Genomic DNA, 14163 nt, shown 5'->3' on the forward strand with positions numbered 1-14163 from the left:
TGATTTGCTGTCTCTGGCACTGGGTGCCTTGAATGTGTGCAAGGCAACATGAAATCTGAGGATTACAAACGGATTTTGAGTCGTACTGTACAGCCCAGTGTTAGAAAGCTGGTTTTGCGTTCGAGATCTTGGGTCTTCCAGCAGGACAATGACCCCAAACATATGTCAAAAAGCACCCAGAAATGGATGGCAACAAAGTGCTGCAGATCTAAATCCCATTGAACACCTGTGGAGAGATCTTAAAATTGCTGTTGGGAAAAGGCGCCCTTCCAATAAGAGAGACCTGGAGCAGTTTGCAATGGAAGAGTGGTCCAGCATTCGGGCTGAGAGGTTTAAGAAGCTTGTTGATGGTTATAGGAAGCGATTGATTTAAGTTATTTTTTTCAAAGGGTGTGGAACCAAATATTAAGTTAAGGGTGCCAATAATTTTGTCCAGCCCATTTTTGGAGTTTGGTGTGACTTTGTCTAATTAGCTTTTTTTCCTCCTTTTTTGGTTAAGTTCCAATACACACAAAGGGAATAAACGTGTTAGTGCAATTCTTTTCTGCAAGAAATACTTCCTTTTCTAGAAGAATTTCAGGGGTGCCAACATTTATGGCCATGACTGTAGGTAAAAACAGATTCTAGGGTCTGAGAATACAGTCATAAGATTGTCAATTGTCTCCAAGGTTCTGCTCTTTTTAATAAAGGAAAGCTATCAGAGCTAAAAAGCTTCTTATACATCCAAACATGCAGTCATAAAAAGGGACTGAAAAAATTCCATGCTTTCAGCTACATAGGTGGCTGAGCATCAGTGGCCATTGGCAGCTTAGGCTTCTTTCACACTATATGTTGCTCAGTTTAACCCCTTAAGGACTTTTTGCACTTAGTTTTTTCCTCATTGCCTTTAAAAAAAAATCATAATTCTTCCAATTTTGCACCTAAAAATCCATAGGATGGCAAATTTTTTGCGCCACCAATTCTACTTTGTAATGACAGACATTTTACCCAAAAACCTATGGCAAAACGGGAAAAGAAAAATCATTGTGCGATGAAATTGATGAACGAACACCATTTTGTAACTTTTGGGGGCTTCCATTTCTACACAGTAAATTTTTTCGGTAAAAATTACACCTTCTCTTTATTATGTAGGTCCATTACGATTAAAATGATACCCTACTTATACAGGTTTGATTTTGTCTTCTGGAAAAAATGATAACTACATTCACGAAAATTAATACGTTTAAAATTGTAATCTTCTGACCCATATAACTTTATTTTTCCCGCAGACGAGGTGGTATGAGGGCTCAGTTTTTGCACCGTGATCTGAAGTTTTTAGCGGTACCATTTTGTATTGGTCAGACTTTTTGATCGCTTTTTATAAAATTTTTCATGATATATAAAGTGACCAAATATATGCTATTTTGGACTTTGGAAATATTTTGCGCGTACGCCATTGAACATGCGGTTCGAATTATAAAAATATATCGTTATTCAAACATTTCCGCACGCGGTGATCCCACATGTTTATTTTTTTATGGGAAAAGGGGGGTGATTCAAACTACTTAGGGAAGGGGTTAAATGATCTTTATTAAACTTTTTTTTCCCCACTATTTTTTTTGCAATGTTATAGCTCCCATAGGGGGCTATAACACTGCACACATTGATCTTTTAAATTGATCATTGTTATCCCATAGGATAACATTGATCAATGATTCTGCCGCTTGACTGCTCATGCCTGGATCTCAGGCACTAAGCAGTCATTCGGCGATTGGACACACAGGAGAAAGATAGGGGCCCTCGTTGTGTGCTCCAGCTGTTGGGGATGCCGCGGTGGTCCCTAACAGCAGGCAGTAGTTTTCTTTCGCATTAGATATGACGATCAACTCTGAACGCAGCATCTAAAGCAGGGGTGGGCAATTATTTTTTCCATGGGGCCACATTAGAAACTAAAAAATTGTGAAGGGCCGGGTAGTTTTCCCCCAGATTAGGCAGCATACTTGTCCCCCAGATTAGGCAGCGCAGTTGTCCCCCAGATTAGGCAGCGCAGTTGTCCCCCAGATTAGGCAGCATAGTTGTCCCCCAGATTAGGCAGCATAGTTGTCCCCCAGATTAGGCAGCATAGTTGTCCCCCAGATTAGGCAGCATAGTTGTCCCCCAGATTAGGCAGCATAGTTGTCCCCCAGATTAGGCAGCATAGTTGTCCCCCAGATTAGGCAGCATAGTTGTCCCCCAGATTAGGCAGCATAGTTGTCCCCCAGATTAGGCAGCATAGTTGTCCCCCAGATTAGGCAGCATAGTTGTCCCCCAGATTAGGCAGCATAGTTGTCCCCCAGATTAGGCAGCATAGTTGTCCCCCAGATTAGGCAGCATAGTTGTCCCCCAGATTAGGCAGCATAGTTGTCCCCCAGATTAGGCAGCATAGTTGTCCCCCAGATTAGGCAGCATAGTTGTCCCCCAGATTAGGCAGCATAGTTGTCCCCCAGATTAGGCAGCATAGTTGTCCCCCAGATTAGGCAGCATAGTTGTCCCCCAGATTAGGCAGCATAGTTGTCCCCCAGATTAGGCAGCATAGTTGTCCCCCAGATTAGGCAGCATAGTTGTCCCCCAGATTAGGCAGCATAGTTGTCCCCCAGATTAGGCAGCATAGTTGTCCCCCAGATTAGGCAGCATAGTTGTCCCCCAGATTAGGCAGCATAGTTGTCCCCCAGATTAGGCAGCATAGTTGTCCCCCAGATTAGGCAGCATAGTTGTCCCCCAGATTAGGCAGCATAGTTGTCCCCCAGATTAGGCAGCATAGTTGTCCCCCAGATTAGGCAGCATAGTTGTCCCCCAGATTAGGCAGCATAGTTGTCCCCCAGATTAGGCAGCATAGTTGTCCCCCAGATTAGGCAGCATAGTTGTCCCCCAGATTAGGCAGCATAGTTGTCCCCCAGATTAGGCAGCATAGTTGTCCCCCAGATTAGGCAGCATAGTTGTCCCCCAGATTAGGCAGCATAGTTGTCCCCCAGATTAGGCAGCATAGTTGTCCCCCAGATTAGGCAGCATAGTTGTCCCCCAGATAGAGAAGGCAGGGAGGGGAGAGAGTGCAGGCCCCTCCCTCTTCCTGTCATCGCACGCGAGCTCAGTGCACAGGCTGGTGCAGACCTGGGCATTGTACGGCCCGACAGTCAGCGCGGGCCGGTCAGAGCCAATTAAAGGGCCGTATGTGGCCCGCGGGCCAGGTCTGATCTAAAGGGTTAATAGCACGTGGCACCACGATCAGTGCCGTTTGCTATTAGGCACGGGTCCCAGCCATTGTTAGAGGCTGGGCCCGACCCGCTATGACGCGGGGCCATGCCATGGCCATGCGTTCTAGAAAAGGAGCAGACTTAGGGCGTACATGTAAGCCCTGCATCCTTAAGAGGTTAAAAACCCATTATAAAGTCCCGTTAAGAAAACCCTTATAAAACGGCCGTTAAACAGTCTAAGGGATTTTTTGATTATCCGTTATCACCCGTTATAGCCAGTTATGAATAACGGACATTATTTGTGACTGGAGGAAAAAACATTACATGCACAAATTTTTCTTCCATCACAAATAACGTCTGTTATTCCTAACGGGATATAACTGGAGATAACGGATAATCAAAAAATCCCACAGACTTTAACGGGATTTGTAACGGCCGTTTAATGGCAGTTTTTAAGGGTTTCCTTAATGGGACATTATAACGGGTCTTTAAAACGGAGCAACATATACTGTGAAAGGAGCCCTAGATAAGGGGCCAAGGAATCTGTGAATACAGAGAGTCTAGGCACCTGGAGAGAAGTGCACACCTTCTAGACAATAACCATGGAAGTGGCAATGAAATAGGCCCACATTTATCATTGTCTTTAGACTGTTTTTTTGTGTCTAAAAAAGGGGCAAAAAAGGGGCAAAAAAGGCGCAAGCAGGGTTTTTTGCGCCTTTTTGTTTACACATTTCTGCTGATTTTGAGTTGCAATCCACTGATTTTGGCAATAGACATGATATGGAAGGGATTTGTCATTGCCCCTTTTTGGAAAAAGGAGCAAAAAAAGGTGCAAAGCCACTGAAAAGTCTCTAAAACTACACCAGCTCAGACATGCTTTTTGGTGTATGTGTAGACAGAAATTTCAGAAAATGTGACCTGCACAAAATTTATCAAAGCTCTTTTACCTTTTAATAAATTTGGTGCTACTACACATTATCAGCACACAAAAAAAAAAGGTGTAAAAAAATGCTTCACTTGCACTGCAATGATAAAGACATGATATGGAAGGGAGAACTCCATAGTGTTTCTCTGTCTTCCAAGACTTAAAGACCAAAACAGCAGGTATCACTGCACTTCCCTCCCCATGTAACTGGTAACAAAAATACTCACCGTACAGAGCTGTCCAGGTTTGATTGATGACATCTAGACAAACTGTACCTGACCTGTGGAGAGACAAAGCTTTATAATAAAATGGGCATTGCACCAGATAACCAACTCACTCAGGTACAGTAGAAGTAAGTAATATTAGAATCTCCAAAAGGCCTAGAAATACTAGTTTAACTTATGTCCTGTGACTGTCCATGGATATATCGCGTTTTGGGGGAATATCCCTAATGGGTCCAGCTTCAACTTCCCCCTTCACAATTCATAACATTTTCAGACATTTTCTTTTACACACACACACATTCTTGTCCATAATAGGAATCATGAACTTAGCCTTAAAGGAGTACTCCGGTGCGCACTTTTTTCCTTTTATCCCGTCCGGGCTGCAAAATAAAAGAAAAAACACTTTCTCTTACCTGCCAATGAGCCCCCGGAGCTCCGGTACAGGTGTTTGGTCCCCGGGCTGTATTCTTCTTACTTCCTGTTAGCCTGGCACAGCACACGGAGCATCAGCCTATCACCGGCCGCAGCGATGTCCGGGCTGAAGCTCCGTGTGACGTGGCGGGCTAACAAGAAGTAAGAAGAATAAAGCCCGGGGGACCGAACACCTGTACCGGAGCTCCGGGGGCTCGCTGGCAGGTAAGAGAAAGTGTGTTTTATTTTATTTTGCAGCCCGGACGGGATAAAAGGAAAAAAGTGCGCGCCGGAGTACTCCTTTAATCTGCCCAAAACAACGAATCACAGCTCAGCTTTCATATCTTAATGAGCTCTTGTAAAGTGAAAGCTGAGCTGTGATTGGTTATGTCCAAAGCCAGACAGTTTTGGTTTCTGAAAGATAAATTTGCAGAAGTGTCCTTTCAGCCACTATAGTAGTTTGAGGGTAGGGAGGGGAAAAGGGGGGTCCATAATGTCCCATCCCCTTCAACATGCTCCATATACATCAATTAACATATCCTTTCTGCTAAATTTCTCTCAGAATGTATGTTAAAACTCCAATAGTAACTTACGCTTCATCGATGTTGGGGTGAAATATTTTGTTCATAAATCCTAAAAAGAAAAAAAAAAAAAAAGAAGTGTTAGCTTAGATTTATAAAAAAAAGAATAGATATTAGACCCTTCCACTGCCAAGAACACAAAGGGGTATTCCAGGCAAAAATATTTTATCCCCTAGCCAAAGGAATGCAGGTGCTGCAGGGAGATCGCAGGGGGGGGTCTCAGCAACGGGCCCCCCGCGATCAGACATCCTTTTCCCTATGTTTTTGCCCGGAATACCCCTTTAACTTCTTAAGGACCAAGCCCATTTTAACCTTAAAGGAGTAGTCCAGTGGTGATTCAGTGGTGAGCAACTTATCCCCTATCTTAAGGATAGGGGATAAGTTGCAGATCGCGGGGGGTCCGACCGCTGGGGGCCCCCGCGATCTCCTGTACGGAGCCCCGACAGCCCGCGGGAAGGGGGCGTGTCGACCTCCGCACGAGGCGGCGGCCGACACGCCCCCTCAATACAACTCTATGGCAGAGCCGAAGCGCTGCCTTCGGCAATCTCCGGCTCTGCCATAGAGATGTATTGAGGGGGCGTGTCGGCCGCCGCCTCGTGCGGGGGTCGACACCCGCTATCTCGGCGGAGAGCCGGGGCCCCGTACAGAGAGATCGCAGGGGGCCCCAGCGGTCGGACCCCCCGCGATCTCAAACTTATCCCCTATCCTTAGGATAGGGGATAAGTTTTTCACCACTGGACTACCCCTTTAAGGACCAGGCCAATTTTGTTTTGCGTTTTTGTTTTTTCCTCCTCTTCTTCTAAAATGCATAACTCCTATATTTCCATCTACAGACCCATATTAGGGCTTGTTTTTTGCGTAACCAATTATACTTTGTAATGAAACCTCATTTTACCATAAAATGTACGGTGAACGCAAAAAAATATTTTTTTAGGGAGGAAATTTAAATGAAAATCTCAATTTTGCACATTTTGGAAGATTTTGTTTTTACACTGTACACTTTACAGTAAAAATGACATGTGTTCTTTATTTTGTGGGTCAATATGATTAAAACGATACCCATGGCTAGATACTTTCATATTTTTGTACCGCTTAAAAAAAAAAAAATTATAATAATTTTGTACAAAATCAGTAATTAAATTGCCCTATTTTGACCACCTATAACTTTTTTATTTTTCCGTATATTAGGGCGGTATGAGGTCTCATCTGTACTTTCTATCGATACCACATTTGCATATATAAAACTTTTAGATAATTTTTTTATAAAATATTTTTGGGGAATAAAATGTGAAAAAAGCTGCATTTTTGGACTTTTTATTTTTTACGCCGTTCACTGTACGGGATAAATAATATTTTGATAGTTTGGACATTTATGCACGCGGCGTTACCAAATATGTTTATAGAAAAATGTATTACGCTTTTTGGGGTAAATTGTGAAAAACTGAGAATTTTCATTTTTATTGGGGGAGGGGATTTTTCACTTTTTTTTACTTTTTATTTTTAAATTTTTCATTTTTTTTTTTTTTTTTTTTTTAACACTTTTTATGTCCCCATAGGGGACTATCTATAGCAATATTTTGATTGCTAATACTGTTCAGTGCTATGCATAGAGCATAGTACTAATCAGTGTTATCGGTCATCTTCTGCTCTGGTCTGCTCGATCTCAGACCAGAGCAGAAGACCCGAGGAGACCGACTGAGGCAGGTAAGGGGACCTCCGTCCGCCATTACAGATGATCGGATCACCGCTGCAGGCGATCTGATCATCTATTTTAACATGCGCATTTCCGCAGATGCCTTGATCTGTACTGATCACGGCATCTGAGGGGCTAATTGCGGACATCCGCGTTAATGGTGGACATATTAACCCCCACCTCTTAATCGTTGGATTCATGTATTTAATTCAGTCCAATGGCCACAACTGTATAAAATCCAGCACCTACCAATGAACCTGCCATTACAATCATTTGTAAAAGAATGAGTCAGTCTCATAAGGTCACTGAATTCCAGCATGGTATTGTCATAGAATGTCCCCCACTGCGACAAGTCAGTTTGTGAAATGTCTTCCCTCCTAGATCCACAATTAATCGTGAATGCTATTATTGTGAAGTGGAAGAGTCTAGAAACCACAGTAAAGCTGGGTTCCCATTACGTTTTCCCCCAAACGGGAGAGCATACGGCAGGGGAGAGCTAAAAACTTGCGCTCCCGTATGCCTTTGTATGCGCTCCCGTATGTAATTCATTTCAATGAGTCGACTGCAGTGAAACGTTCCGTCGGCTCATTTTTGCCCTGAATGCGCTTTTTCCCCGCACCTAAAACCGTGGTCGACCATGGTTTTAGGTCCGGTTGTAAAAGCACATAGTGGGCAAAAATGAACCGAGCGGACCGAACGTTTCACTGCGGTCGGCTCATTGAAATGAATTACATACGGGAGCGCATAGAAAGGCATAAGGGAGCGCAAGTTTTTAGCTCTCCCCTGCCATATGCGCTCCCGTATGGGGGAAAACGTAATGGGAACCCAGCCTAACTCAGCCAAAAAAGTACCACATAAAAAAAAAAAAAAAAAAAATTTTTAAAAAAAGTGTGGGGTCCCAAAGTCCTGAGATTCATAGAGTCAACAGTGTAGGCGATTATTTTATGCACCAACTGCAGACTTCCAAACCTCATCTGGCATTAAAATAAGGATAATTATGCACTGGAAGTTTCATGACAAAGGTTTTTATAGCCGAGCAGCTGCATGCAAGCAGTCCATCGCCAGGCATAATGCCAAACGTCAGATGGAGTGGTGTAAAGCATACTGCACTGGCCCTGGAGCAGTGAAAACCAAAAATTGTGTCCAATAAGTTGCATGTATTTGTGCAAAACACAGGAAAACTCGAAATTTTATGCAAATTGGCAACTGCTCAAAAAATTTGTGACAATTATTTACTAAAACCCACACTGAAACCAGCGATAAATTTCTTCCATTCTGTATAGTGACCGAATCATGCGCTGGCAGTCTGATGGATGAGTCGGGTGAATGCCAGACAAACGTTACCAGTAGTGATGTCCCAATACCATTTTTTTAAGACCGTGTACGAGTACCGATACTTTTTTTATAAGTACTCACCGTTACCAATTAAAGCAATGAAACAAATAACACCTATTAAATGAGGGGGGAATGGGCATGTAAGGGGAAGAATGGGCATATAAGGGGGAATTGACATATTAAATGAGGATGGAATGGGCATATAAGGGGGGAATATGCATATTAAATAAAAGGAATGGCTATGTGAAATTAATATAGCCATTATCTTCATGTGCCCATTCCCCCCTTATATGCCCATTTCCCCCTTATCCGTTTCTCATATCCCTCCTATTATAACACTCCCCTTCTTATATACATATGGACATTCATTTCATTTCTTTTAGTGTTTGCCTTCAATTAAAGCAGACCCACCTGATCTGCTCCTTCCTGCACGGACGCGCTAGAGAACTGGGAGGAAGTGACTTTAGCTTCCTCCCAGAGATAGGCAGCCGCTGGGACTTGTGCGCCGCCGACGTTGCACGGACATTCCGCCCCCTCGCTGATCAGCTGGGGCTTGTAGTACACCTACAAGTACTCGTGCAAATGTCCGGTATCGGTCCCGATACCGATACTGGTATCGGGACATCCCTAGTTACCAGTCTAAATGCATCCTGCCAACTGTAATGTCTGGTGCAGGAGGAATAATGCTATGCGATTGTTTTTCAAAGGCTGGCCATGGCTGCTTAGTTTCAATGAAGGGAATTATTACCCCTTAAGAACCCACACCTTCTAATAGCCAAAACGCTTTCAATTTTTGAAATGACATTACTCATTTTACCACAAAATCTACTGTGAAAAATATATATTTAAATAATCATAATAAATAACTGTGGGGCGAAATGGAAAAAAACCCAAGCCATTTTGCAACTTTTGGGGGCTTCTGTTTCTTCACAGTGCACATTTCGGAAAAATGAAACTTTAATCTTTATTCTGTAGGTTCCTACTATTACGATGATATCAAATTTACATATGTTTTATTTTACTACTTTTGAAAAAGTATTATAAAACAAAATCTTTGTATGAAAATTAGTATGCTTAACCCCTTAAGGACTTAGCCTATTTGGGCCTTAAAGGGGTACTTCAGTCCTAGACATCTTATCCCCTATCCAAGGATAGGGGATAAGATGTTTGCTCCATGGCTGATGACAGGGGCCGGCGGTTCGTGATAACATGGCTCTGCCCCTCGCGACGTCACGCCCCTTAATGCAAGTCTATGGAGGGGGCGTGGCAACATGCCACTTGGCCATAGACTTGCCGCTTCTATGCGTGGCCATAGACTTGCATTAAGGGGGTGGGGCAATACATTATGAGGGGGCGGGGCCATGACGTCACAAACCGCCGGGCCCTGTATCTTGAGTCAGCCACGAAGCAAACCTAGCTCCGGAGAGCTGATGACTCGGGGGATGCAGGAGAGATTGCGGGGGTCCCTAGCAGTGGATAGGGGATAAGATGTCTAGGGGTGGAGTACCCCTTTAAGGACTCTTATTTTTACATTTGTTTTTTCTTCTTGCCTTCTAAAAATCATAACTTAACATTTTCATCCACAGACTAGTATGAGGGCTTATTTTGTGAGCAACCAGTTGCCCTTTGCAATGACATCACTCATTTTATCATAAAATGTATGGCGCAACAAAAAAAAAATAAATACTATTTGTGTGAGGAAATTCATAAGAAAACCACAATTTTGCAAATTTTGGAAGGTTTCGTTTTCACGCTGTACACTTTATGGTAAAACAGGGCTGTGGAGTCGAGGAGTCTGAAATTTTGGGTACCTGGAGTCGGCAAACAATGCACCGACTCCTACAAAATTTAGATTGGAATAAAAAAAAATTAAAAAAAAGCAAGTTTAAATGTCCCAATTCACAAAAAGTTATTAATGACTTCTCTACTGTAAGAAAAAAGACCAATGCATGCAGTGCATCACGTAACCGCAAAACGAACACGTTAAGTGACCGTGAAGAAGCATGCTTTTCATGTGCTTCACTATATGGCACGCAACGCACAATTAGGAGCGGCAATACTTTTACTTTCCATAGTGTTGTGTTCTGCTGTTACAGGGAACCCATGGGTAACCTAGCCTCTCACTGATGATGTTTTTTTGTATGGAGGGTCAATAGTTGTATGATGTATGGAGGGTCAATAGTTCAAGACTGAAGCTGTAAACCATTGGAAAACTGCTGTCATTCAGCTAAGGCTATAAAAACTTGTAAACGCGATTGTTCGCTTAAACTTTAAACATGACTATGGGATTCTACTAGGGAAATCATGTTTTATAATAAATGCCTCTTCCTGGATCCTCCCACTGCTCTATCTTCAGCAGCAGATCAGCACACAAACTTTTCAATACAGTAGACTGTAGGCTTCTCAGCCAGTGGTCCTGTGGTAATGACATGTATGTTGCCTTTCTATCCTTCAATGAATGTATAAAATACATTTGCATATTAATACAGAGGAGTCGGGGAGTCTGAGTCGGAGGTACAAAAAACTGCAGAGTCGGAACATTTATCTACCTACTCCACAGCCCTGCGGTAAAAAATAAACCTGTTTTCTTTATTCTGTGGGTCAATATGATTAAAATGATACCCATGATAACATACTTTATTATTGTACTGCTTAAACAAAATTTTTTTTTAACATTTTAACCAAATTATTGCATTTAAAAATCCCTCTATTTTGCTGACCTATAACTTTTTTATTTTTCCATATAAGCGGCGGTATGAGGGCTCATTTTTTGCGCCTTGATCTGTAATTCTTCTGATACCTCATTTACATATATAAAACTTTTAATACATGTTTTATTATTTTACAATAATTTTATTTGGAGCAAAAGGTTATAAAAAAAGCAGCAATTTTGGACTTTTTTTTTCACGTTCACCGTACGGGATAACATTTTAATAGTTTGGATATTTACGCACACAGCGATACCAAACATGTTTATTAATGCCACAAAGTTAAACAGATTTGTAAATGACTTCTATTAAAAAGTCTTCATTCTTTCAGTACATATTAGCGGCTGTATACTACAGAGAAAATTATTTTCTCTTGGGATTTCTTTTCTGTCACAACCACAGTGCTCTCTGCTTACATCTCTGTCCATTTTAGGAACAGTCCAGAGCAGCATGTTTGCTATGGGGATTTGCTCCTACTCTGGACAGCCGCTAATATAGTACAGGAGGATTAAGATTTTTAAATAGAAGTACTTTACAAATCTGTAACTTTCTGGCATCAGTTGATTAATAAAAAATAAAAAAGTTTTCCACCGTAGTACCCCTTTAACTATTACATGCAATCTTTTGTGGCAAAGCATTGTTCAGTATATTGGCGCTCCATTACTACAAGCTGCTGAGGCTGCCTGCAGTGAAGGAGTGCCAATAGGACGGGAAGAAGCCAAGCAAGATTTTGCTGCAGTGGTCCCAAATCAGCTCCCTGAGCTAATCAGTTAGCCTTGGATCCTGGTTGAGGATTGCTGCTAAAGAAGGCACAAGGAGGCACACTATAGGGTCAGTCATCAGCAGAACTGCAGTGTCAAATACACTGCGGAACTGTTCTGTGTGACCCTACCCTAAAAAGGAGAATTTTTAATTTCTTAATGTAAGGTATGTAATGTATTTTACGCTGCGGAATAGTTACATGTGACCCCACCCCTTACAATGCAGCATTTCAACCTTGCTTAAAACCTTGGACACAAGAGTTAAAATAATTTTTCATCAGTACCCACCTATAGAAGGAGACTTGAAAGGATATTTGTCAGGAAGGTCAACTCTAACTTTCCACACGCCACCTTCATATGGTGCTGCAATAAAGAAGAAAAGAATGACTAAGGTTTCCCACACACACAAGGAAGGAGCAGCAAAGGACATGATGTGGCACATATGCAAGTTAATAAATAATATGCGTATGATGTCGAACAATGTACAACCTAAAAAAAATAAAAAATCCAACATGTCATTCACTGAGTTTCAGATAAGTTGATTGCTATAACTACATAGAATCCATTACTAGGTTTATGCTGTTAAACAATGTACCGTATTTTAGAAAGTTCTCAGATCCATTCACATTTTGTTATGTCACTGCCTTGTGCCGAAAGCAAAAAAAAAAGTCACTCTCCCCCAACCCCCCGTTTTATTTTACACTTCATACCCCATAATTACAAAATGAAAATTATTTTTGACTTTTTTTTGGCAAATTTAAAACATAAAAATAGAATTTTGCATAGACACAAGTATTCAGACCCTTTTCTATGACATTTGAAATTCAGACCTGGCTCCTCCCATTTCTCTTGATTAATTACGTTGTAGAAACATCTTAAAAGAAAGAGTCACTTGTGGTCAATTCAGCTGATAGGGCTGTGTCATTACAGATCATGTCAAGTCTATATAAAAGACAGGTGACAAAGAATAACAAAGCAAAAACCAAGTCATTATGGGGAAAATCTTGTAAAGCTCAGATAGTTTTGTGCTGAGGCATAGAGATGGAGAAGGGTCCAATATATTTCTGTGCACTGAAAGTTCACCAGAGCACAGTGGCCTCCATAATTCTTAAATGGAACTCCTCCTAGAGCTGGTCACCCTACCCTACTAAGAGATCAGTGGAGAAGGAGAGAGATGACCAAAAACCCAATGGTCACTCTGGCTGAGTTCTAGATATCCTGTGTGCAGATAGGAGACACTTCCATCATTGCAGCTCTAGACCAATCTGGACTTGTGACCAGAAAGAAGCCTCTCCTCAGTAAAAGACACATGAAAGCCCACATGGAGTTTGCAATAAAGCACCTAAAAAAAGGACTCTGGTCCGATGACCAAAACTGAACTTGGCCTCAATTCAAGGCATCTGTAAAAAAACTAGGTACTGCTCATCAACTGCCCAAAACCTTCACTACAGTGAAGCATGGTGGTGGGAGCATCATGCTGTGGTGGTATTTTTCAGAGCCTGCGACTGGGAGACTGGTGAGAGTTGAAGGAAAGCTGAGTGGAACCAACTACAGAGATATTCTTAATTTAAAAAAAAAAAACGTATCGAGTGTTTTGGACCTCAGACTAGGCAAAATGTTCACCTTCCAAGACAATAACCCTAAGCACACAGCCACGGGAGGGGCTTAGAGACAACTCTGTGAATGTCAGTGAGTGGCCCAGTCAGAGCCCTGACTTGAATGCAATCGAACATCTCTCAAGAGACATGAAAATGGCTTCCACCAATAGTCCCCATTCAACATGACAGATCTTTAGAGGACCTACAAAAAAATTAAGGAAAATCCCCATAGTCATAGCCTGTATGGACAGGGGTAGCATTAATATTACAACCCCTTTAGCCTATGTTCACATGGCAGAATTTCTATGTGTAATTCCGCACGGAGATTCCGCAGCAGCAGAGAATTGATTTCAATGGGATTCTGCTCCGCTGTTCACATAGCAGAATTTCCACGCCAGAAACATCTGGTGCGGAAATTCAAACTCTGGAGTCTGCAAAAAGAATAGACCTCTTTCCTTTCTGTGGGCAGCGCTCGAAATGCATGGTCACCTAAGAGACTGTGCATTCTCGAGTGGTTCTAGCTCCGGCATGTTAAGTTGGCGCTCTGCTGTCAAGGGCAATGTCCGCAAAGAGTTTTTCCGTGTGGACATTGCCGTGTGAACTTAGCCTTAAAGGAGAACTGTAGCGAAACATTTTTCATTTGCCCTGTGCCCAGGCTGCAAAAACTTAAAAAAATAAATAAACTTTAACTCAGCGATGTTCCGCCTTGGCCGGTGAT

At 42.2% G+C, this 14163-nt stretch overlaps 1 protein-coding gene across 1 annotated transcript in view; it reads right to left on the reverse strand.

The window, feature by feature from the left end:
* The window catches only part of UBE2H (ubiquitin conjugating enzyme E2 H), a 69129-nt gene that overhangs the window by 10265 nt on the left and 44701 nt on the right, over nt 1-14163 (reverse strand). The window contains exons 3-5 of the mRNA XM_056573159.1: nt 12136-12210; nt 5363-5402; nt 4362-4414 (exon numbers count right to left, since the gene is read on the reverse strand). Of these exons, the coding sequence (XP_056429134.1) occupies nt 4362-4414; nt 5363-5402; nt 12136-12210 (168 nt within the window). The remainder of the gene's footprint in view (nt 1-4361; nt 4415-5362; nt 5403-12135; nt 12211-14163) is intronic.

Source organism: Hyla sarda, chromosome 4 (genome assembly GCF_029499605.1).
Source record: "Hyla sarda isolate aHylSar1 chromosome 4, aHylSar1.hap1, whole genome shotgun sequence".
Lineage (NCBI taxonomy): Eukaryota > Metazoa > Chordata > Amphibia > Anura > Hylidae > Hyla > Hyla sarda.